Source organism: Corvus brachyrhynchos, unplaced genomic scaffold, assembly GCF_000691975.1.
Source record: "Corvus brachyrhynchos isolate BGI_N302 unplaced genomic scaffold, ASM69197v1 scaffold302, whole genome shotgun sequence".
NCBI lineage: Eukaryota > Metazoa > Chordata > Aves > Passeriformes > Corvidae > Corvus > Corvus brachyrhynchos.
Window position 1 is genome coordinate 2,623,028 of NW_008237244.1, and position 25,074 is coordinate 2,648,101.

The following is a 25,074-nucleotide window of genomic DNA, read 5'->3' on the forward strand; positions in this document are numbered from 1 at the left end:
CTTGATAATAAGCGATGCTGTCCGGCCCTTGTACTGAATGGTGCGAATAAAGGTCCCTGTATTGTCCACACTGAATGGCTCAGACCACCGCCAGTTTCCCCAGCCTTCAATACAGATGTGTAACAGCTGGAAAGAAAGAAGTTACTACTTCAATACATAACCAGGAATAAAAAGTGCCTTGCAGTAGGATATAAATTCCCATGACAGAGAAATATTCTTGGTTTGAAATCTCAGCAATGCTAAGCACACCAGTTGTCTGAATGATCCATTCAGTCTGTAATTCTGATTTCAGACACAATCAGAAGAAGAAACAATACCATAAAATGACTCTGAATCATGCATTTCTAGAAATTACCTGCTTTAACAGTATATTTAACATCTAGGCACACAACTGTTCAGAAAAAAAAGGGGCAAGTAGACTAGAGAGCATAAAACAGGAAATAAGAGATTTTCTTCACTGATTTTGAAATTATTCTAGAAACCCACTCTATTACCAGCAAGGTGATATGGAACACAGGCCCATGCCAGATTTTTTGCCTTCAGAATAAGACAGAAAATTACAAACACCCTTCCCTTCAAAATAAAGAGGGACATGAATAGGTTGCATGTATGTGTGTGTTAAATGCAGAATGTGGTATATTGCTGAGAGATGGGAAACATTTCATTTCTTACACAAATGTGGTGGCAAGTTCAAGCTTGACTGCATGAGAAGAAATTTAACTGCATAATTATACTCCCTATGTGATTTATTCCGGAAAAGGAGTGGCTTTTTTCCAGTTTAACTTAAATCACTTCCAGAGCAATACAGTCTTTCATCATTTGAAGAGCCTTTCATCCATTTACCCACCATACGCACTTACCTCTGTCCCATGGAGATTCTTTAAGCCAGAGTAGTGAAAATTGGTACTGTTCCATGTAGGTCAATGAAGTTACATAAATTTACACCAGCTGAAGATCTGGCTATTTAGCGCTGTATAGATCTTTTGTGGCTGTGCAAACTTAAGGATGTGAGTTATATATAAGGGATCAAAGCAATAAGCATTCTGGGTAAAATTTATTCTTTGCAGAGGGCCAGCACAGAGCCTAAGCATCACTTAAGTTCTTTAAAACAGTCATATGAAGGCCTTGTGGGAATTCTCTCTTGAGGCTTGAATTTCACTCTGATTTTGGACATCTGTCATTAATTAATTTAAGTAACTGAGAACAGGATCAGGCCCAAAGACTGATTATTTATACTATGAAAAACTGGAACTTGTAAATACTGTGTTCTTCCATGATTTGTTTCCAGAAAGAGATAGCATTCACCATGGGTCTGGTCAGTTGGACTTCAATGAAGGGCTGGATGTTGGGGTTTCCTTCATTGTTTTAAGAAACAACCACAGCAGTAACTTTTAAAGATATTACAACTCAGTAGCCTGTTTGCAATTTGTGGTATCCTCAGCACAAGTTACACACAGAACAATAACATCCATTCAGTGGGTGGCTTTTGAATTTGCAAGAGTGATGACTGTTGCATTCAGATTCAAATGAGTTTTATGCTGGAAGCACAAAGGCTGATACGTGCCCGTGTGTTCGAGGACAGGCATCTGGATGTACACACATGTGGGCACAGCTTTATATTCAAGGTTATGCTGAGGGAGGCTATACACTAGGATAGTCAAACTCATAAACAAACATGTCACTTCGATTCTGAAGTATTAGTTACAGAAAAGGAAAAAGAAAACAACAAAAAAATCCAATTGCAGTGGCTGGAATACGTTCAGTTTCTTACAGAGGCAGCTGGGAATAAATCTCATCACATATGAAAATTAGGAGAAATAAGAAAACTGTTTACTTTGGAGAGAATGGTAGCTGGAAGTGACAGCCAAATAATGAGAAAAGGTACTTAAGTGGTCAGTCTCAGCTTGCAGGTCCACAAAATACTGTGTTCTCCAAAGATAGATGTCATGTAATGCCATAATTGACGATTAGTAATTGCATGTAGCTACAACATTAGGATGTCTCCCACCCTGTATAAACAGCTTTGCTCACGAGTTGAATGTTCCCAAGGAACATGCTGTCAGCTTTCCCTGAGCAGTCATTAGTTCCCAAATGCTGCCTTACTAATTTTCTTGTAGCACAACGATTAGTCTGCATTTAACTTCAAGGTTCAGAAAGAAAAATAAAGAAAAGCTACTATCATATATTGGCATTTTCTTATTTTACAAACATACAATTTGCATACCGGTAAACATGAAGTTTACAGCCTTCATAATTTACTTTAAAGATATCTAATATCTAAGAGTATAAGAACTGGGTACTGTATAAATGTACTTTTGAGCCAAGAAACATGCATTCCACGAAAACAAAAAAGGATCTCTGGATGATTAATTTATTTAAATGTGAGATTTCTGGAAAAGATGGCTAGAAATAATTAGCAAATGACACTAAGTGATGCGGAGATATATGGCAGGAAATAAAAACGGAAGTGATTTTAGAGAACGAAGTAATCAGACATTAGCATTATTTTAGCAGAAAACAGGTTTACAGATTCACAGAATTTTCTAAATTGGAAGGGAGTCACTGGGATCATCAAGTCCTTCTCTTACGTGAATGGCCCATATGGGGACTGAACCCACAACCTTGGTGTTATTAGCACCTCGCTCTGACCAAACAGGTATCAAACGGACCTGATACTACAGATCTGTAATAATTGCCATTAACTCCCTTTCACTCATCAAGCTTTATGCTAATTCTAAGAATTTACTAGAAACTGTTCAAAAAAGTTCAACAACTATAGTGAGGTATGGGACATATATTAGGAGAAAAGAGAAGTCATTGCATAAAGGTACAAAAAAATGGACTTCAAAGCTTTCTAACAAATACAATCCAGTGATAAGTGAAAATTTGTAGCTGAGAGAGAATTTAAACAGACTATCTATTGTATACGTGAAGATAGGCACTCATTCATGTAAATATTTGATTTCTGCATTTTCTGTCAGGGAAATATACCAGCAGATAACCCAGAGAGTTTTGTTTTGACTAGACTTGGCTGGGGCTTGGATTTGTAATTCTTAGCCATTATGGATTTCTGTTTTGAGAGGAATAGAAATTACTTCAAGGGAGGTAGACTAAGATGAAGCTGCTCCTATCTTTAAAATAAAGAATATCTTTATCATGCCTCTTCACAGAATGTTTCTACGTGCTCCTCAAAATTTACTTAGGTTTTCAGCTAGATGTGTGAGTGAAGGATATAATCTGAGTAAATAAAGCTGAGTGTCATATGACAAGGCATGAGGACTAAAATGGGGGATTAAAAGTGAGACTAAGAAGAGAGAGAGCCTGTCCAGAAAAGGCATAAATTTCCAGCTGTATAAGTAATTTAAAGCTTGAGCCCTCAAAATGCTTAGTGATGCAAATTTGATTTCTACTTTGCTTGTAGATTCACCAGATTTAGCTTGGTTTCACCAAGATTCTTTAGATTGTATTTGTCTTCTAAGTAAAACTAGAAAATGGTTTTTTTGGGGGGAACAAGTGTAATCGCTATGAACTCTTGAGAGCTTTGGAAGAATCAAGTGAGTACCTGGTTAATGGTGTGGAAGCAGTTGTTATTTTAAAAGACAGAAGATAGTAAAATAAAAGCTGTGATAATGCAGCAGCATGGAGGAAATGTAGCTCTGGGGATGGGAGCTGAATTCTAAGACTTGAAGCCAAAGAAATTTTTAATTGAAAAATTAAAGGAGAAGCTTGATTTGTATTTTTTACTGTGTTTTCACAATACAAGGTGGCTCTTGACTAGGATTAGGATTTACAACAATAAAACCAACTAGTATTTGGAAAAGCAGTGAATGAAATATTTATTCTGCACATTATCAGCTGCAGTGCCACCAAAACAGCTTGAATTTCATTTTGGCTTCATTTTCTCATGTGACCTGGGAGATACGGCCAGTTCAATGCCATCTGCCCTTGTAAGACAGAAAGCCAGTACAGAGCATGGAAAAAGGCTATTTCCACTACTCGCATGCTGACTACTAGAAAAAAGGTCACACTTGACAGATAAAGTCTGACCCTGGGGGCTCCTGGAGATGTTGTGAACCTCAACATAACCTGCAAAGCAGACCTCAACCTCACGGATACAAACTCACTCTACACACTGAAGAAGAGTCTTTTGGTTAAGGAACAGTAACCAGATTATTAATCCTTATCTGCCCCAGATAATATCTAGAAATTCAATTACATGTAATATAGTATAAGCATTAGAATGCAGGACCCCCCAAAAAAGCAACAGCATTCTTCTCACTACTTGAACAGTGTAAAATAACATACAACTTTTTTTGCCTGATGTTGTTCTCTAAATGACCTGGGGAGGATTATGTAAAGTACAAGAGATTGTTCAGAGAACCTGTAACATACCTAAACAGTAAAATGGGAAAATATCTCAATAACAACTGATATATAAGTTACAGTTTCTAAGTTTGAACTACAGAGTACTGCATATAATTTTACACATTATATAACCCAATATTTGAAAGAACCGCAACTTGGAAATAAATAACAATGATCCTGCTGGACGTGCAACATGAATCAAAATTTGGCTTCAGTCATTTTTTGTAGAAGAATGAGGAGGTTCTTAAATAGCAAATTCACTATTTGTTAAACTATAGTAGCCTTTAAAAAGTATGTTTATAAAATTTAGACATAGTGTTCACAGACATATTACTTAAAATAAGAAAAATTTTAAATGTGTTCCAGTGAAGGTATTAATAATGTACTAACCAATACTAATATCTACTCAAGACTTTGTAAGTGTATAATCAGAAAAGTGATAGACATATTTTCCCTCAAATTCTATATAAGTAGCAATAAAATGACAGAGCGTATTTACTTACTTTGATAAGAAGTAAATACATTTTATTTATAACCACATTCTCATTGATGTCATTGCCCAATTCAACATAGGAACTGATTTTTCTCCATTACATCTGCTGCTTCAAGTTAAAGATGATGAAAAGTGAAAATGGGTAACTGTTACTGTAACCCTCGAAGGAGACTGTAGAAAAGTATGAGAGCTGCTACTTCTAAAAACTTCTCCTATGCAACCCTATGTTTTGCATAGAAAGCAAAGCAAACAAATGAACTTAAATCCATCACTCTGTGCTTCCTCAGAGGACTTTGCTGAAGTTTGAGTGTGGGGAAAACAATTAGTTATAACTAGCATGTTATAGCCAATTTCTGCTGTCTGTTCATAAGCAAACAATCTCTGCAGAACACATTCAGGGGACTCTCACATGAGTATCTGGTTTTTACATTTGCTGTGATCCCTAGTGGGACCCTCCAATTGCCTACTGTCTTTCAAGACAGAATTCCTTAACTCTGAGTAAATTACTAGGAAGATCTGATCTCTTCTAACTTCGGAGTTTCACCCTATGTATCATATGCTCCAGTTCATCTAAAAAACACAGCTGTCTTGGAGACAAACATGACTTTTGATGTAACTGGGGCCCATCCCACAAAACAATGTGAAGATCAAGATAAGGAGTACAGACTGGATCCAATAATAATGTAGGAGCCAGTGTTGTCTGTAGAGCACAAGAATGATGTATCTTCTCTTCCCTTTTAATGATATCTTACAGACCTCTAACTTTCATTAAAATCTGCAAAAGGAACTCACAAGATCTGGCAGCTTTAGATAGAATTGCTTAAAGCCTCAAATATCATCAATTTTGGACCTACCCCAACTCTGAAAGGGACTATATAGTTGGGGGTGTCTTATCCCTAGGGGGGGGCAAAACCTCATGAAATCTGAGGAAAATGTGGGGGATGGAGTGGTGTAGAAGAGTGAGCATCGGACCTCAGACTTATTACTGAAATACTAGCCAAACTAGCGAGACTTGCAGGAATCAGAGTGAAACTTAAAAGGGAAAGGTTAGGTTCCCTGAAATGTAAAGGATCTGGGCAAGGAAAAAATGAAGGAAGCAAGGGGCTTTAAGTTAAGCCAAACAGTTGGAGGGACACCATCAAGAGCTGATAAATCCAAACCCTTGGTGTGCTATAGCTGTTTTCGTAACATAAAAAAGTTGAAATTTTTCAAATTATAGCCTATAGTTCCATTATTAATAAAACTAATTCTAAATGTAAATAAAGCATTATAAAACTATCTGTTAAAAATATTTTAGGTGTATATATATTTAATTGTGTTAAATAATTTAAATGGGCAATTACCGCATCTCTATGCTTAATTAGCAAAAGAAAAATGGAGAATTTTATTGATGTGAATGTAAAAGAAATACAATCCTTTTAAAACTATTTATTTTCATTTAACTGAACTGCCTTGCCATACTAAAAAAACATTTTGCAGAGGTTAAATAAAGTATTTCATGGCAACCGCTGCTTCTTAGTGCCTGTGTAACAAGAAACATGAGCCAGCCAAAGTTGTGCAAGTTGGTTTTCTTTCCCAGTAAGAGAATGTGGTATCTAAGACCTTGTCCTAACTCATTTTATCCCCAAGAGTAAGTCAAGTAAGTCAAGTATGAACTAATGCCTGAAGGGAAGTCCCTGACTCCAGAAGTATGGATTATTTCACATTTATCTTACAATCTGCTCTCAGAGTTCTTAAAATTCACTAACTTGGCAAGTCAGGAATTATCATGAGAAATGAAATAATTTCATAACTATGAAGTCATCCAGCATTCCATGAATATGACACTCAGAGGGTTTGTCCTTGCCTGGGCATTATTCTGACCTTTGGATAACAAGCTTCTAGATGGTTTTGCATGGAAACAATTAGAAAAGTGCTACAGTGTAACAGGGACAACCTGATGTCTTGATTGAGTTGTTGTTTTCATTTCAAGGATTTGTATTAATCATTAAAAAAATGTACACAACAACATTTGTAATAATATTTAAACAAACTTGTTTTGTATGATTTAAAATGACAAAGGATTGTACTGTTTAGATGAAATGCCATTCTGAAGCATGCTGTATTTACAATGACTCGTACTGGCAATAACCAAATGAATAAGCTTACAGGGGAATGCCAAGGTTCTCTCTTTACAAGAGCTTTGTAAAGAAAATTTGTTTCCATCTCAACAGTGTGTGCTTCCATACAGTTTCAGTGAAATTACCTCAGTGCTGTTTTTTAGTCTCTAAATTTCCCAGCAAGACATGGCTGTTTAAAAATGTTAAGAGAGCAGAAATTGTCTTGAAATTATTCCAAAGGTTGGGACAAGGGAGGTATAACCTCCCTACTAGAAGAGCCTGCTGGCCAGCAGTGTGGCTGAGTCAGGAGTGAGCTGTTAGCTTTGCCATCTCCTGGGACATGGGAATCCATCATGACACTCCTGACTTTTTATCAGCCCAATTCTTCAGTGAATCTAAATCTGATCAGAACAAAACAGAATGGGGAAACCCTTTGACATCATCAACTGTTAGTTGAAGAACGAATATCTGAAAAATGAATCTGAAGCTCCTACTGTCACCTCACCCACTCCCTTATGTGTGATTTGGTTTTCTGATGGACTTTTCCACTTCTCACCATGCACTTTTATTTTTTTCATTTAATAAGAAAGTTACGTAGCAGCCATGAAAATGGAATGTTTTGAACTGCTGAAGTCTGTGACTGAAAGCACTGCTTAAGTTTTCCAGGTGTTAGATGTCTAACACCATATATATATATATATCTGCTGGTGGTTTTTAGCAGTTCAGTTGCAACTAAGAGAAAGTATCAGTAATGAGCTGTCATTTTAACTCTTCCACTTTTCACTTGCTTGAGATAATCTTCATTTTCAAAACTCTTTCCAGTTTGCACCATTATTGAATATACACCATAATCAGAACTACATCTTTAATAGATCAATCTAAAATGAGGATTCTCACAACTGAATAATTTTACGTAAGTAACCAGAAAATGAATGTAACAAATTTTTAAGAATAAAGCCTTACTTAGTTCTGGGTTTATTTACATTGCTTTTAAATATTTCCTTCTTCTTCCATGTATTTATGAAAAGGTTTAAATATAATTTTGGGTGGTTGCTACAAACGCAAATGATAATTGGTTATGAAATAGAGGTCACACTTAGCCAGCTTTCTTTCTCCCTCACACAACCAAAGGCAATAACAACAGCTGTAATCCTGTGTCACCTGATGAGTGGGGATCCTGTCTCACACTCTGACACATGTCCAGCTGCACAGAACACAGTCACCATTTGGTTTGCTCGCCTGTGGGATGGAGCATCACAGGCATTTTGCGTGTATGAGAAAACATGGAAAGGGACGTATGGTGCTCCAGGGTCTCTAAGTCTCCAAAGGCCTCTCTCTGTCACTACTACACCAGCACACACTTTTTATAACAGCTCCTCTGTTGCTGGGCTAAGATGGTCCTTTATTAGCTTGGCTTCCTCTTAACTTACACCTTGACTTCAGTGTCAGCTGCAACTGTTTACTCTGGCAGAATTTGCTCTGCACAGATTACCACAATCATGTAAAATTCAGTAGTTTTGCATATCCATCAGCTGACATATGAAAACCACAGCAAATTTACCATCTCTGCCTCCCAGTGTAACTTGAAACTTGTCAGCAGTGAAAGTGGGCATAGCTCCCGTTTAGAATTACTATTCAAAATTCACTTTCTTTCTCACATGCTAAGACTGGTATTTCCTGGGGCTCTAGAGGAGTTAGGAACTTCCATTCACTACATTCCTCCTAGGATCTGTAAAAATTTTAGTAATGTTTCATGGCAGGACTACTGCTCAGCAAATGGGGTGGCATAGGTCTGTAGTTTCCTACTCAGCAGGAGCTGAGTATATACTAAGAAAAGAGAAGAAATGGGTTTGCTGTTTCATAAACACTTTATTCAGTTTAAGTTCTTGCCCTGTCTTCAATTAAGATGAGAAGTCTATTTTTCTCCACCACACAAGTGTTGGTCTCCTCTCCCAGTAACAGTTAGTAATAGGACAAGAGGAAATGGCCTCAAGTTGTGCCAGGAAGGTTTAGATTGGTATTAGGAAAAGTTGTTTCACGGTAAGGGTTGTCAAGCACTGGAACAGGCGACCCAGGGAATGGCTGAGTCACCTTCCCTGAAAGTCTTTAAAAGATGTGTGGATGTGGCACTTAGGGACATAGTTTAGTGGTGGACTTAGCAGTACTGGGTTGGACTCAGTGATTTTAAAGGTTTTTCCAACTTAAATGATTCTATAGTTTCATTGAAATACTTGCTTTTGATAGTTTAAAAATATTTTATTTCAGTTTCAGTGTTTATCCTAAAAAAAAAAAAAAAAAATCCAGTAACCCAGAAACTGTATTATTTAAACTATATAAGTGGGGTGTTTCTGACAATTTCAAATATTTTCTAAGGCAAGCACCAAGTTGAGAGCTTTGTCCAGTTTGACCCTGTTCTGCAAACAATTTCAGTGAACAGATGCTTCTGGTAAAAACAATTAATTAAAAAAATTCCCCAAATCTCTAATGTACATCTTGGTAAACACTGATTGCTTAGTAATAGAAACCTGGCAAGCTGTCCTTCCTTTTTTCAGAAGCTTCACACAACTGCTTGGTTTTATAAAAAGTGCACATCCAGTTCTACTCTTGAGTAACTTCTAAAGACTCCTGGCTTTCCTCACACTTTGTTTACCTTTTCTCTGTGTTGCACCCCCAGTGTGTGACTCCTGAAGGAATTGGAGCTTTAGAGATAGTTGAGACCACAGAGAAAACCAAAGAATCAGCGCATAAAGCCACCATCAGCTTTAGCAAATGCTGCCCTGGAAGGGCTCTTTCTGACATACCTGTGGGGACTTGTGAGACCGCCAGCTGTACTGGTGGCTGTGGAGAGTAGCCAGCAAAATGTTCTCATCAGTATCCACCTGGCCAAACCGCAGCGTCTCTTGGGTGTCATTACAGATCACGAAATGGCTGAAGACAAACTCCTCTGCCTCAGGGCATCGGTTCTGAAAGGAAAGGGATATGAAAGCCAGTAAGATGCAATGTCAGTTGCAGGACATTTGGCAGCTGCCTGCCCAGTGGCAAGTATTACAACACAGAAATTCAAGATCTCTTTGCTTAGCTTTGGCCTCGTAGTACTCTCTGCAAAATCTAGTTTTTGGGTTGACAAAATATATCCTAAGGCTTAAAATATTTTACTTTATGTTTCTGTAATGCAACTCTTAAAGATTTAAAACTACAATAAAAATGAAATTTTCTAATTTGGGTAAAAAACATCAACAACATTAAATTCTGTGGGAAATGATATATTACATAGGGCAGACAGAGTACAACAGGCTGAGCAGAGAGGCGTGAAGAGGTTTCTGAGTGCTTGACAACTGAGCTCCTCTTCCCCAACTTCTGCTTCTACTTTGAAATATTGCTGTGGATCAGCAGAAGACTCCCTCTTTCCTGATACCACAACACTTGAAAAGACAATTAAAGAAAAAAAAGGAGACATGAGGAGAGTATTTTCACAGCTCCATGAGGCTAGTTTGAAAATGCATCATGGCATTTAATAGGAAAAAATTTTTAAAAAATCATGGGTTTTAAAAGTATTTTAGATTTACAGTATTTTTTCTCCAGCAACTTTCCATCCATCTCCTGCTTTTTGTCTGGCTGCTTGTCACTCTGTTGACACAATGAGACTACATGATAGTCATAAAAATTGCCACAGCTACAGGTCTTCCACCCCTGAAGGCACGAACTATAATCCTGTGTATGGGAGAGGTCACAGTGTGACTGATGATTCTGCCCTAGTCACTAGTGGGCTGGCACCTTCCACTGACAAGCAACTATGTAGCAATGACAACAATTACTTGAAGAAACCCAACATTTGGATAGTCTTTATACAATTTAATGGCTCTAACACTAAGTATTCATCTTCTTGTGGTTTTTGTTACCTCTTAATTGACCCATCTTTCCTAGCACACTGTTATGACAATATTTTTCTGTTGGTTGATTTCCCTCTTCACAACATAGCTCAGCTACTTGTTTCTCATACTTTCTTCCCATGACATTGTCTCTAACTTATAAAACCTCCATGGCTTTTGAGAGCTGATTCTGCTTCCCCTCCTTGCTCTCTCAGTGGACCTTTTAAATGGGCATAACAAAGCCAGCACCTTCCCTGCCTCTAATCATACAGGTCCCTTAGCTCCTTGATAACAATGTGCCTGGAAGCCTGCAGAAATTAAGAGATCAAAAAAGAGGGAGAGAAATATTTCCTCATATCTCCCTATGCAGTCACAGTTATCCATGAAAAGCAGTCTGGTACATTGCTTGTAGCATGTTACTGGGTGAGGCACATGGAAGTTCTCCTGAGAAGTGAAGTGTGCAAGGTATGTTCAATTTAGCATCCTTGAATGCATGTTCACTACTGGTTACTCCAGAACAACCTAAGGTGCATCTACAGGCAGAGTCACAGGATGTCTGGGGCTAGAAGGGACCTCTGGAGGTCACCTAGTCCAATGCCCCTGCTAAAGCAGGTTCACCTGGAGCAAGCTACACGGGATCCCATCCAGGCAGCTTTTGAGTATCTCCAAAGAAGGAGACTCCACAACCTCTCTGGGCAATCTGTTCCAGTGATTGGTCACCCTTACAGTAAAGATGTTTTTCATGATGTTCAGATGGAACTTCCTCTGTTTCAGTTTGTGTCCGTTGCCTCTTGTCCTTAATCAAGGCAGGCTGTAATTCCTTTTTTAACTAAATGTCAGAATGATCACCTGGGAGTATTTGTGCAAATACTATTCACCCTAGGAATATTTTAGCATGAGAATATTTAGATTAAAACTTCTTCCCAAGTCTCATTACTTTTTCTGCATAAGATCAGGAATCTTTTGTGAAACAGGAGCCAGGTGAGCACAACCAAAACTGCACTTCTTCCAAGCAACAAATCTCATTACAGAGCAGTATGCTTGTATCACATTCAGTAGCAGATCTGGGTGTGCTAAAGGCTGACATTTACAGTGCCCCTTCAGAGTGCAGAGTTTATTTTGGCATTTTCTAGTGGAGGATCTATGACTTTTTACTGTCAAGCTGCCATACCCACATACCCCTAAGTCTACCGCAAATATATATTTTTTCCTGTTACAGCTTTGCAAAATGTTCTTTTTAAAAGGGAGGATTTACTATCCACAGAGCTCAGCATGTTGTTAGAGTCAAACCAATACACAATCCCAGGGGAATTTAAGAAAAGCTTTTTCTTTTCACTCCAATACATTTTCTTGCTGATTACACAGAGATTGAAAGAACAATGCCATAAGATGATGAACTTCCTTCTTTTTAGCTTACTAGCTAACTTAGTTTCAAGTAAGTAAACACAAACTGTAGGTTTTTGCATTTTCCAGAGGGAAAAGAGAGTCCAGCAAGTTTTTGGCATGCATATAACTTCTAAATTCTGCTCAGGGAATGTTATCCTATCAGGAATTATTAATAGACTTGCACACATTTTGGTGCTGATGAATGACTGCCATTAATCATTAGTCTTGAAAGCTGGATTTGCTACTAGAATCCAATGCTTTTAACAGCAACGCTTCTCAAAGTTAAGTGAAAGAGGTATTTTAGGCTCCATTTTATAATAGTTCCAAATTTTTAACCAAGGAACACCAAGATTTGCATAACAAGGTGTTGCTCTGTGCTGCCAGGCTTAAGAGAAAGCTACTGATGCCTCCAGTCTGGATGATAACAAATGACTAAAGGAACATCAAGGAAGCTTCAGGATGCTTTAGCTCAGTGTGGCTACTAGGAAACCCATGCTTCTTTGTCCTCGGGGATCTGCAGCAGAACCCTGCACCAATCACAGGGAACTGGATCCCACATTGCTGCTGAAGTCTGATAGTAGAAGCTTCTAGAGTAAGCAGAAAAGGAGGAAAAAAAAAAAGTCAGCAAAAGGATGGAGTGAAGAAATCTTGCCTGATAAAACAATGTCTAGAGAAACCACGCACAATAAAACCAAATAGAACCAGACATTTGTGCGGCAATGATGCTGAAGGGCTGAATGATGACTCCAGGAGCTGAAAACACCTAAGTGTGGATTAGGAAAAAAACCCCTCTCTGAATTAAAACAGCAAATCAAAAGAATCAGCAAAAGATTAACAGCCTGAATCAGATACAGATTAGGGTCAGTTCCTGAGGGACAATTTCCTGCCCCTCTTTAGATCATTTTTCAGCTGTTCTTTTCTCTCAGAGAGGCCTGGAAAGTGTCTCTCCTTTATTGGTCTTTCAAATATTTTGTGAATTCTATTCAGAGAGGGGGAAAAACATCCCACATAATACTTGTCACCAGGCTTTCCCTGTCTCAGGACTTTCTGCTTGTGTCTTAGCTCACAGCTATTTCAAAGCATTTCTGGATCTGGAAAAAACCCACACCATAAAAGCCTAGGCTTCTTTATATGCGCAAAGTTATTTTCTTTGTGCTTCACAAGCTACCAAAGACCAGTGCAAGCTTTTTCTCTCCCTCACACACACACACACACACACACATACTCTCACACACACTCTATCACCTAGCAATGTTTTTTTGACAGAAAGTCTTTAGCAACTTCTTATCTCCCTTGAAGCCCCTCTAAGAGAAAAGAACATTTTCCTTAGGATTCTTTAAACTTCACTCTCATGGTAACGTCCTGACATTATCAGCTAGAAACCTTCCATATCCTTTTCCCTTTGTTCTTTGTGCTTATGGTAGAAAGATGGGGAAACGACAGTGATCACAGACGTAATTTTGACTGATCCCAGCTCATTAAGAAAACTTACGCAACTGCCAACAGAAAGGCAGAAAAGCACCATGCAGATCTTGAGGAAAAGAAGTTCTAGTGGTCTAAAACAGGTTTAAAACAGGAGCTTTTCCAATTTCTGAGGAGTTTAGGAAAACAGTTGCACTGCAAGACCACAAAGGAAAAGCTTTTTCCCAGGAATAACACTTCATACCATACCTGGGGAGCTGTTTTCTCAGCTGACCCTCTGTCTCTAGATATCTCAAAGCACTAAAGCTGTAAAACAATTCATGGAGGCTTAAATGCCCAAATAAAGGGAATAAACCACCACACATTCTACCACATGTATATTCACAGAAGACATGCCTTTTCTACCTCACTTGATAGTCTGTGTGTTATTATTAAATAATAAAACTAAATTAATAACAATGTTGAAGCTCCTTGGTCAGGTCTTTAATTATTAAACCCATTACTCTAGCTTTGCATTTACATGTGCATTAGCCAGTTACTGCTTGTAGTTAAACAGGAATTTCAGATTAGACAGTGAAATATGTGAAAAGGGGAAACCGTTTTTAAAAAGTGCTAATCCTCTCAGATTTTCAGCATGTGACTTAGAAGTATAAAGCCTGGTATTTTTTAGGTTTAATCCACTTTCAAAATGTTCACCATTAATTAATTTAAAAAAAGAAAAAAAAAACAACTGAAAAAACCACCACCACCACCACCAAAAAACAGTCCATATCCAGGAAACAAAGACACTGACAGAGGCTTCTGTTAATTCTGAACTCCTGACCTAAAGGTGCATGGCCAAATTGTTTCATGCTTCATCTATCTGTCTATTGACTCCAACATCACTTGTTGCAGATTTTAATCCAGTAAAAAATATGTGGAGAATTCAAACAACCTTTCCTGGTTATTAAATTCATGCTTCTACTTGTAGCATTTATATTTCATTTTGTGTGAACAGCAAAAATCAAACAATACTTACTATTGGGAAATTTATTCCTTCCCCATGCAGTGCATGCCAACCCCCTCAAACTGGAGGTAAAGTCACATAAAGAACATCTTGGCGACAATTAATTTAATAAGCCATTTTGAACCCACTTGCGTGCTAACTGTTCCTTAATTTCAAAGCAATGAAAGTTTTTAATCTCAAATACTCTGGGCTAGATACCCACCACATCAGAACATGGTGGCAAGTACCCCTGACATGAGAGGAAACGAGAAAATTACAGCAACAATTACAGAAGTATATCCTCCTGTGGCTCATGTTAACATTGCCAAATCCATGTATAAATCAGTACCAACTATTCATAGAATGTACCTGTCAGCAATATACTATGCGACATATGGCTCTACTTAATCAAATATACAATTCAATTTTTTTCAACTCAGAATATTCCTTCAAGGCACAGAGTAGTCAGTCAGTCATTCACACTGTGATGTGGTTTAAAACATTTAAATATTTATGCACCATATTTTATTTATATGTATAGCTATGTCTGAGAGATCTTTTTTTTCCTCCATCCAAAGAGGAAACTGACCTTTCTGAAGGCCATTTTGCAGTAGTTGCCACACATGTCTTAGATGAGGGACTAGTACTAAGTCAGAAATATTTTAAACAGCCTACCAAGGGCTCTCTTATACTTTCTATGTTTGTTTTTTATTAAAAGCATTGTTCAAAATATGACAAAAAACAGAAATTGGAGCTACAAAGATTTTTGTTCACATTGATATTTGAGCCAGCTGTAAAGATTTAAATCACACTAGATCTTGTTTTATGAATGTCCTTTTGCAACAAGAAAACCATGGAATGCCCTTAAAAAAGAATTTTTTGATATAAAACAGATGCTTTGTCCTTTTTTGGGGGCTTTGTTATTGTAGTGCCATGATAGGTAATTAATTCCCAGGCTCCACATAGGTCTTCAGGCAGATGAAGAGAATGATTTGATTTCAAGGCTGTAGTGAAGTAAGGGAATTACAGGCCTTTGAGGGGTCATTGCAGAAGCAAGTTTCTTATAGTGGGACTGGCTTCAGCCATTAATGCTGCTTGCACAGAATGTAATGTGAAACTAGTGTTGAACTTCAATAAGGATGGAAGTAGTAGCTGGAAACAATATGCTCAGTTGCTCAGACTGAGCTGAGCTGATGTATCATGTGGCACTCACCTTTTCGTAAATTAATGGAATATTTTGCATTTCAAGACCAGGTCTTTGATTATTCTGATATAAATCCATGTAGTTTCACTGAAACTCAGGTAGTTCTGGCTACATTTAGCTTTACATAATTTTTTCCTAATTTTCACTGCTACTGTAGAATTAATGTTTATTAGGAAAAAACACTATCAGTGTAAGTTAGAGCTTTTAAATCTTGGAATATTTTTAATGAAAGCAGTTGATATTCTAATTTGCTATTAAATTAATCACAATAGCTATATTATTTCTCATTATTTGCATACCTGTTGCCAAGCTTGAATTGCTGTATTTAGAGAATGAAGTGCATATTGGCCAAAGTTGATGAAAATAGGGTCAACCATTATCGTGCAGTCCAACAGCCTTCCTGCTGTGCTTCTGGAAATAGCAATCTGCCCCCAGATTTTGAAAGGTTTCACAACACTCTGCATGGTCACATTTCGACACTCCAGAAGTTTACAGTCAGCTTGAGTCGAAAACTGGATCTCCTGGAACACTGACTCATCGTTCCACTGACGAAGATATACATGAGGCTCTTCAAAGGAAACTATCATGTATTCTAGTTCAGATGGCATGTTCTTATCAGATAAAAATGGCTGCAGAAACTTTGGTGGTGCTGAAAAGTAGAAGAACAAACAAGACTAGAACATCATCATTGCTGCATTTGGTATGTATATATTGTAAATTGTGTTTTTACTGTTGTACATAAGATGAAAACAAGTAAATTCATTAAAGAGTTGACATCTCTGAAATCTGAAATGAATCCTGTTCACACTGTTTGTCAGATATTAAACAGTATCATAATTAATAGCACCTGCAAACAGAAAGTACCTGCAAACCAAAATCCTCTCATGCTAAATGGACCAGCCAGCGAAACTGCTTTATCTACACACTGCTCAATGCTTCTGATTGCCACCTATTTGGAATAGAGACCATATTTCTGTGAGAATTCTTGCTATAGTAGGTGTATATGATATTCCACACATAGCACATTACAAACACAATAAAAATTAGCAATATAGTATTTGCTGACATGTGACTGTGCAGGCCAACAGGCTCCACACTGGAAGTTGTCTTTGCTGCAATTACGGACAGTTCAAGACCACAAACGGACTGAAATGTGACATACAACCCCATAATTCTAGAAATGAAACAAAACAATATCCTGACACTAAAGCATGAGAAATTTATCACAAAAAAAATCTTACCGCATTCACTGAAGTTTTAGTCGTGCAAAGTGCTGAGCACTGAGGCAGCAGACACTGCAAGCACGTACACCCCTTGTGCAACATTAAGCATGCAAATATTTCCATTGATGTTATTATTTATGTTGCTGGAACTACTCACATGCTTAAAATTAGCATATGCTCTAGTGCTCTACAGATTTGGAACCAAAACACTCATCCCTATCCAGGATCAAGCCGTGTTATTCTACAAAAGTGTAATGGATACAACAAGTTTTGTGCTCCCTTTGTGTATAACATAGCACAAAGGAGCCCCAAAACTTAAGGCCTTGAGATGCTATAACAACAGTAACAACAGCATAAATTCAGTCACTGTTGAGAAATAAACCAGCTGTGTTTGATTTTAATCTGATTTTTGCCTTTTCCAGTATATATAGTTTTAAAGACTGAGCATCTGGAATTGGACTGTAATAGTGAGGAAGATTATGTACTGATAGAGGTAGCTGATAGAGAAGAAATTATTTTCTAGTCCTTGAATGTCAGTCTTAGGATGATTTGATAATGAATATATTATAATACTTGCAGAAACACAAAAACTACTCACAAAGATAGCTGGCCCTGTCAAAATTATCCAAGAAGTTTGTCCATCTTCCATAGAAAACATTCCTGGCATTTGAAAATCGGACAATAATCTAAGGATCTCTTGGAATGTATTTGCCATTAATGCAATGACAGAGAGCACTGAACAAAACCAGATGTAGCTCCAAAAGTGATCATAACTGAAATAACTTAAATCTGCAGTTCTCAGAGCTCTTCCAAGGAATTCTTACTAAGGGGGTTGCAAAATCTTTAAGTATTTTAATAGTACTGTTAATATGCTGGAAAATGTAAAAGATCAAATTCATTCACTAAGATGGCTCAAAAGTGAAGTGGCACCTGCTGTCCCTAATCAGACTATGAAAAACACACGGCTTCTACAGTTACCCGTTCCGGTGGCAGGAAGGGGCTGCTCATCCAGCCTCACTGCCGGCTGTGGGGACTGGCTCAGTGCACACAAGTCATCACACTCTGAAGCCTGGGCCAGTGGCGACTCTTTGTGATAGCTTATTTCAAGAATACCTGTTTGAATGAGGAAATGGGGACCACACAGAGCAAAAGAGTGGTTAACCAGCATCAGTGAACTGTATGTTTTTATTATTCGACATAAAGCAGTACATACCTGTGCCGAGTTGATCAAGATGATGGCATAGGTGGACTTCCAAACAGGTAAATTGGATCAACACACTTAGTGATGGCACAAACCAAGGAGAAAAACAGGAGTCAACCCTGGTACAAGCTGCTAATGCCGTGGGGGTCACAAGCTGATCACATGTGCTTTGGGACCCAGATTCACTTTCTGAGCTGCAGAAGGAAGATAACAAAGTAGTACTTCAGCACTTCAGGATTTTACCACCTTACAGGAGGAATTGATGATGTTCCACATGCATTTTCTGACACAGACAACATCATGGTTTTATTTTAATTTATTTTAATTGTCAGTGTCTGTACTTTTTCCATAGCAGAACATAACAGACAAGATTGCAATCCTTCCATGCCTTTATCAAACTGCACTTTCAATTTACAAATATTTGAACCACAAACCCGAAGCCTATTTGCAGAAAATAAAACCAAAATATGCCAGGTATCTTTAATTGTTGAAATAGCTAAACAAAGTATATTATCATTATTAAAGCTATAAGAATGAGCTGAAAGTTTATCTGGTCAAGAGAATGATTTCTTTGCTCACTTGATTTTAAGGAAACCAACTTGCAACCATCAAACTACCTCTGTGTACGAACCCCTAGCCTATGTAAGCTTTATTTCCTTTGCCCTTCTCATTCTACAATCAGAATTCAAAAAGAATCTCCAAGTGTTATAAGCTCAGACTGGAGCCCTTTACTAGCATGTATTACAACATATTAACTATTCATTTAAAGTTCCACCCTATGATTTTTTTTCATAGCTGCGCTCCTAACACCATGAATTTCCAAGCATTATCTTTCAGTCTCTTGAGAGAAACTAACACAACATCACAATTCTATAGGCTGCTAAGACACCACAGAAGTACAAATAAACTTTCTAATTTAAGCCAAAACTATCCTTAAAGTTCCTTATTTGCACTCCCTTTGAAGTTTGGCTCTGAAGAGTTTTAGTTTAAAAGTTTAGATTTCATTCAAGAGAATAACGACCGTATCAGTCAAATACTGTCTTTATTTTTAAAATAAAATTTAATGAAAGATGGACTAAGGTTAACAATATTTTTGTCAGAAAGTCATTAGTTTTTATCAAACACCACAAATACATTTCCATTGACATTTTAAAGATATTTTAAATTCAAACATAAGTTTAAATTTGAACAATGGCTTTCCAAGCAACATACCTTATGCTTTTAGGACCAGATTTTTCATCATGCAATGTGTTTTACTTCAAAATTATGCACAAATATAGAAGGTACTCAAAATGTTCAGCTGCAAATACATGGAATTCCATCGATAGGTAAATTTATCAGTATTATTTTGTGTTGCAGTAACTATCTAGTGTAGTATTTATTTACAGAGCTTAAATACAGCTCCATCTTAAAACTTATGGACATAAAATACTTATGCAGCAGTAAAACCCAACCAAGATTAGCTAATTATCAAAGAATCATGACAGGGTATTAAGAATGGATTAGGTCACTAAGGTATGAAACATAAATGACTTAATTAGAATTTTAGCTGCTTTCCTGTGCTTCTTTACGTGTTTAAATTGCTTGTTTACCTTCCAAAAACAGTGCTGTAGGCCTTTTGAGAACTGGCATCTTTGGAAATAAAACTATTCTTTGTGTGCACATGATAAAATATCTGTGGGACTGGACCACAGTCAGAGAAATGGGATGCTTTACTTTGCTCTGCCATGGATATTTCTCAGATTGCTGGAACAAAGCAAGGAAGCAAATCCAAAAGGACGAAAATTCATATGCTGATTTAGACAACTAAGTACTTTTGAATCTTTGAAACTGGTTAGTTCTCTCATAGCAAGTATTAATATTTTAAGATTGTTTGCTCATTGCATTTTGATTAGAAGCAGAAATTCAGGAACATATGAAATGAAAACAGAGAAAAGGGTAGATGAGTGCAAAAAAATGTTAACCAAACTATGAAGAACTTCTAAAAAAACTAATTGCACATTGATATTCTGAATTAAGATTTAATTAGCATCAACAGCTGTAACACTGATTGCAGTAAAGAGGAAGGAGATTTATTTCTGATATTTATTTCTTATATTTGATGTTTATTCTGAAAATATCTATTTCTGTTCTTCAGAAACCTACTTCTTGATGCATCTATCAGTGACGAAGCATTTTTATTTCTTTTTATCTGTTTTGGAGATGCATATTTTCATAGAATAAACACCAAACAAAACCTTCCAATTACTTATTCAGTCAAATTTTATATATCTGCTTTTTATTCATTGAGCATTTTACTGTGGTGGAACTTTTGTAATTTCTCACTCATGAACACCATGATGACAGAGCAACAGGACATGCTTGGTGCAGAAGGAAATGTGGAAATGTGGCAGGAGCTTCATACCAGGGAGATAATGTAAAGCATTTAGCCATATTTTTCTCCAGTTTTTCTGCCCCACAAGCAACAGACCACACAGAGGTAGTACTCTGCAAGTTAAAATGCTGGGAACAAAAAGATTCAAAGCTGCTTTTTGTTTCCTAATGGAGTCACCTTAGAAACCAAAAAGGCACACCACTGAAACAATTCCCTGCAAAATTCAGAGTCCAACCACATGCTTAAAACCAGAGAGAAACAGCAAACGAGGATGGGACAATGCTGCTCCATGGGAAAGAATTGGCCTTGAATCCACTACTCCTGCCAGGGAGGGACAAGCGCTGTCAGTGCTGGACTGAGAGGAGCAGGACAGTGCATCCTAAACCACGGTTAAGAAGGTAAAGTCTCTACAGAGAGAAAATAGCCTTGTAGGAACCATCTGAAAGGAAATACAATGAGGATCTTTCATCACTGTTTTCCTCATCTGCCCAGACTTTTTTTGAATACTTGTTTTATCTGTGAGGGGGTTCATTTGGTTTTCACACAACCAGAAATCATATCCAGAATTACAGCCCTCATGTCATGAAAATAAGAATACTGTAACAGTATAAAGCAGCTACAGTACAAAATAAAATAAAAGCAGCAATCAAATTAATGTAGTATTTCCTTTAAAAAACCCAACTGTAACGAAAACTCATAATATAAATACAGTTTTTAAAGAGGGACTCTAGTCACTACCATGACCCTGTGATTTTAAATTAAATCCCATTTAAACTTTTTGCTTAGGTACACTTCTATCAGACCTGTAGCACTGCCACATTCTTCTTTGACTTTGCAGAGAGCACAGAAATAAAAACCACAGACCTTTATCACATGCTGTGCATAAACAGCAAATAAAGCAGTGATAACTGAAAACACAGGAAAATTTCTATTAAGTCTTGGTGAACAACAGTAGGAGCACTAATATCGGAAGTAGATGTGATTGTGAAATCAAAATTTGTTCATCAAGTGCATACAATACAAAAACACCCCCACACTGCCTGGCTGTCTTGGTGCTACAAAACGCAGTGTGGACTGTCCACAATTTTTCATCTGCGAAAGAAGAGGAAGAACCAAATTCTACTGCTTTTGTTTGGTACATCATGCTGCAGGATGGATGTGGCAAAATCGAGGAAATTCAAAATAAAACTGACCTGACTTTAATACCAGAGTTTTTTTCATCTTCTTGTTTTTTTTTTTTCCCTCTTCCTTTTTTTTTTTAAAGTGCTGGGAAATATCAGAATATTTAAAATAGAAAATACCTACATTTGAAGTCATATAAATTATGATATTTCACATCATGCAAAGCAGTGTAAGTTAAATATATGGCAACCGAGAACAATGACTTAGCAGTGACCTGCATTATTCTTGTTATTTTAAGAGGGGAATATTTAAACCAAAACTGCCATTTGTGATGAAACTACAACATGGGAAAATATCCACTGGGAAGAAGAAAGAGACCACTTAACTCATTTAATTTATGACTCAAATGCTGGTCTGAACCCAAATTGTTAGAGGTCAAAATCCAGTACATCATTTACTTTGAATAAAAGCTGAAACAATTAGCAAGAAACATGATCATGATTCCTCACTCGAATTTTTAAAAAGTAGCAATTTAAGGCTTATTTAGAAGTTTTTGTACTTGTTTCATGGTTTGTATCTTAAGGCACTTTCTATTACTATTTCACATTAGTATGTCAGTAATTATAAAAATACTGTTTAAATTCCACAGAAGATGCACAAATATATAAAACATCTTGTAATGTAACTCATTTAAACAAAAAATTATAAATCATTCCCAACCAAACAAGGAAGGGGCTTTAGTGTCTCACCAACCAAACAGAGCTTAAAAAGTAATTTCAATTATGATTTGTTAGTCCTGCAATAGGCAAATGCAACCTATAAAAATAATTTATTCTGTGATAATTTCCTTGTAATCCCTTGTTTTAAGGTTTTCCATAAACAGTCATTTATGGCATGTATGATTTCTTTCATAAACACTGTACTACATCCCCAAGGAGATGCTACATTATTTCACTTAGGAGTTCAAATTTGTTCATTCATTGAATAAACTTCCATAAATGTTCATGTAAACCTTATATATACATATATATATATATATGAATGGGATACAAAATTCTCAAAAATAAACAACATACATGTATATATTATGCCCTTCACCAGATAGCTCCTTGATTTTTATACTTCCAATTAGTTCCTGATAGATCTCAGAAAAGCTTGCATACCATAGGATTTAAATCATGACATCTTTGCATATTCCCATATTCATTACTGGTTGATGTATTTCACCCCAATAGCTACTGCTCATCATATCAGCTGAATTCACATCTCACAAACCTTGTTTTCATGTCACATGAGACACCTAAATTTCATACCTTATAACAGATGTTAGGAATCAATAATAAAGTACCACAAGGGATCAGCTCTCCGCTATTAATAAGTAGCATATCATAGAGGTTACCACAAAAAAAAACCCTGCAGAATTTTAAGGAAAAAATATTATGATTGAGCAGCAGCTGCATGCATATGGCAGGGGTTAGAGTCTGACCCAAAATATAACATCAAACTAAGAAGATAAACTTCAACAAGACTAACTTTTTATACTTTACAATTAATAGTGTATTATAATTGCTAATCAATCATACAGTTTCAGCATGTGATTAATGTCAAATCATCATGGGTCTAAAGAAAAACTGAGGTTCAACTTTTATACAGCCTTTGCTTCTTGCTCTCGCAGATCCCTCAGTGTTAGAATTCCTTGGTTTAACATTCAGCACTAGCATTAAGCCTTAAGGCTCTTCCCACAAGTCTGCAAAATCCCATGTTAAATGCTTGCTTTAGAAACAAGACTTTGAAATTTACCACAACATGGGCACTGTGTCTGTCTCTCAAAACCAAGAAAGTTTGGCATTTCTTGGTTAAGTAGAATCCAGAACATATTTCAGAGTGCTTGGTGACAAGAAATTATCCATACCAGTAGCAATATGTTTGATGAAGCCACAGTTTCAGCAAAGTTACTGCCAATATGGACTTCCTATAAAGCCACTAGATGTCTAGAAAGGTTCTCCTTCTCTGCAGGTCCACAGTTTACATCACCACCCCCTACACAAGGCTTCCCTTTAACAGAACATGATCCCTTAGGGCTTAACCATTACCTTCAATTTGTTCTGCAGCTGTAACCATACACATTTCAGTGCTTGTGCACTGTCTCTGAATCTCCAGGTCAGCGACATGTGACTGGCATGTTTGCTCTGTCTCCAAGAAAAAGCCACTGTGCCTCAAACACCATAGATCAAAGCCTCATATCTGAGGAACAGCTGCTCTTGTTTTGGCCCATTAAGTTTTTCTGAGAAGGATCACTGCTGACTGGTCAGGACTACTTCTTCCACAGCAGTCCTTTCTGCAGTCATCCTTATGAAAGCTTGCAGTGCAGCTTTGTTTGGTTAGAGAGACCAGTTTGAATTTCTATCATAGAACCACAGAATGGGTTGGATTGGAAAGAACCTTAAAGATCATAGTTCCAACACCCCTGCCAAGGTGTTGGAATATAACTCACACTAGACTAGGTTGGTCAAAGTCCCACCCGGCCTGGTTGAACATTTCCAGGGATGGGACATCCACAGCTTCTTTGGACAACCTATTCCAGTGCCTCACCACCCTCACAGTGAAGAATTTCTCCTAATATCCGATCTAAACCTGCCCTCTTTCAGCTTAAATCCATCCCCCCTTATCACTACATGTCCTTGTAAAAAGTCTCTCTCCAGCTTTCTTTAGGCTCTGGAAGGCTGCTCTAAGATCTCCTCAGAGCCATCTGTACCTCAGACAGAAAAATCCCAAGTCTCTCAGCCTGTCTTCACAGGAGAGGTGCTCCAGCCCTCTGATCATCTTTGTAGCTCTTCTCTGGAATCACTCCAGCAAGTCCACGTCCTTCTTAAGTTTGGGGCCCCAAGAACTGGACACAGTACTCCAGGTGTGGTCTCATGAAAGCAAACCCATGCCTTCAAACTAAAAACACTGCTGAAGCAGGGAATATAACTTTTTCTCTCCTCTGATTGAAATCAGAGGGTTTCTTTTATATCTCACAGGTTTCTGGCTTCGGGAGTTCACCCTGACCTACACAAATCTTTAAATTTACAGTCTACTGTTAGTGCATCTAGGTATAAACCACACTTCTTAAAGCTATTATTGAATTTCCCAGGCCAACAAAAGTATCAGGACTAGTGACTCTGAAGCCTCTGGACAGGTAGGTGTCAGTTCAAGGCACTTTCCTTTGACTTCCCTCTTTCTCTTCTGTTTATTTACCTTCAAATGCTTCAGTAGTATGGTGAATGTTTTTTGGTTTTTCTTTCCTCTCCTGCTATCCTTGTGCAGTGAATTGCAAATGCTTCAGTTT

The 25,074-nt window shown here is 37.3% G+C and overlaps 1 protein-coding gene across 8 annotated transcripts in view; it reads right to left on the reverse strand.

Moving 5' to 3' along the window:
* The window catches only part of VPS13B (vacuolar protein sorting 13 homolog B), a 437,850-nt gene that overhangs the window by 38,894 nt on the left and 373,882 nt on the right, over positions 1-25,074 (reverse strand). For 5 of the 8 annotated variants that reach the window (XM_017730354.1, XM_017730353.1, XM_017730352.1 and 2 more), the window contains 5 exons: positions 18,260-18,441; positions 18,025-18,159; positions 16,123-16,472; positions 9,759-9,920; positions 1-126 (listed from right to left, as the gene is read on the reverse strand). In XM_017730354.1, the coding sequence (XP_017585843.1) occupies positions 1-126; positions 9,759-9,920; positions 16,123-16,472; positions 18,025-18,159; positions 18,260-18,441 (955 nt within the window). The remainder of the gene's footprint in view (positions 127-9,758; positions 9,921-16,122; positions 16,473-18,024; positions 18,160-18,259; positions 18,442-25,074) is intronic. The other 3 variants (XM_017730363.1, XM_017730356.1, XM_017730357.1) reach the window with 1 other exon arrangement.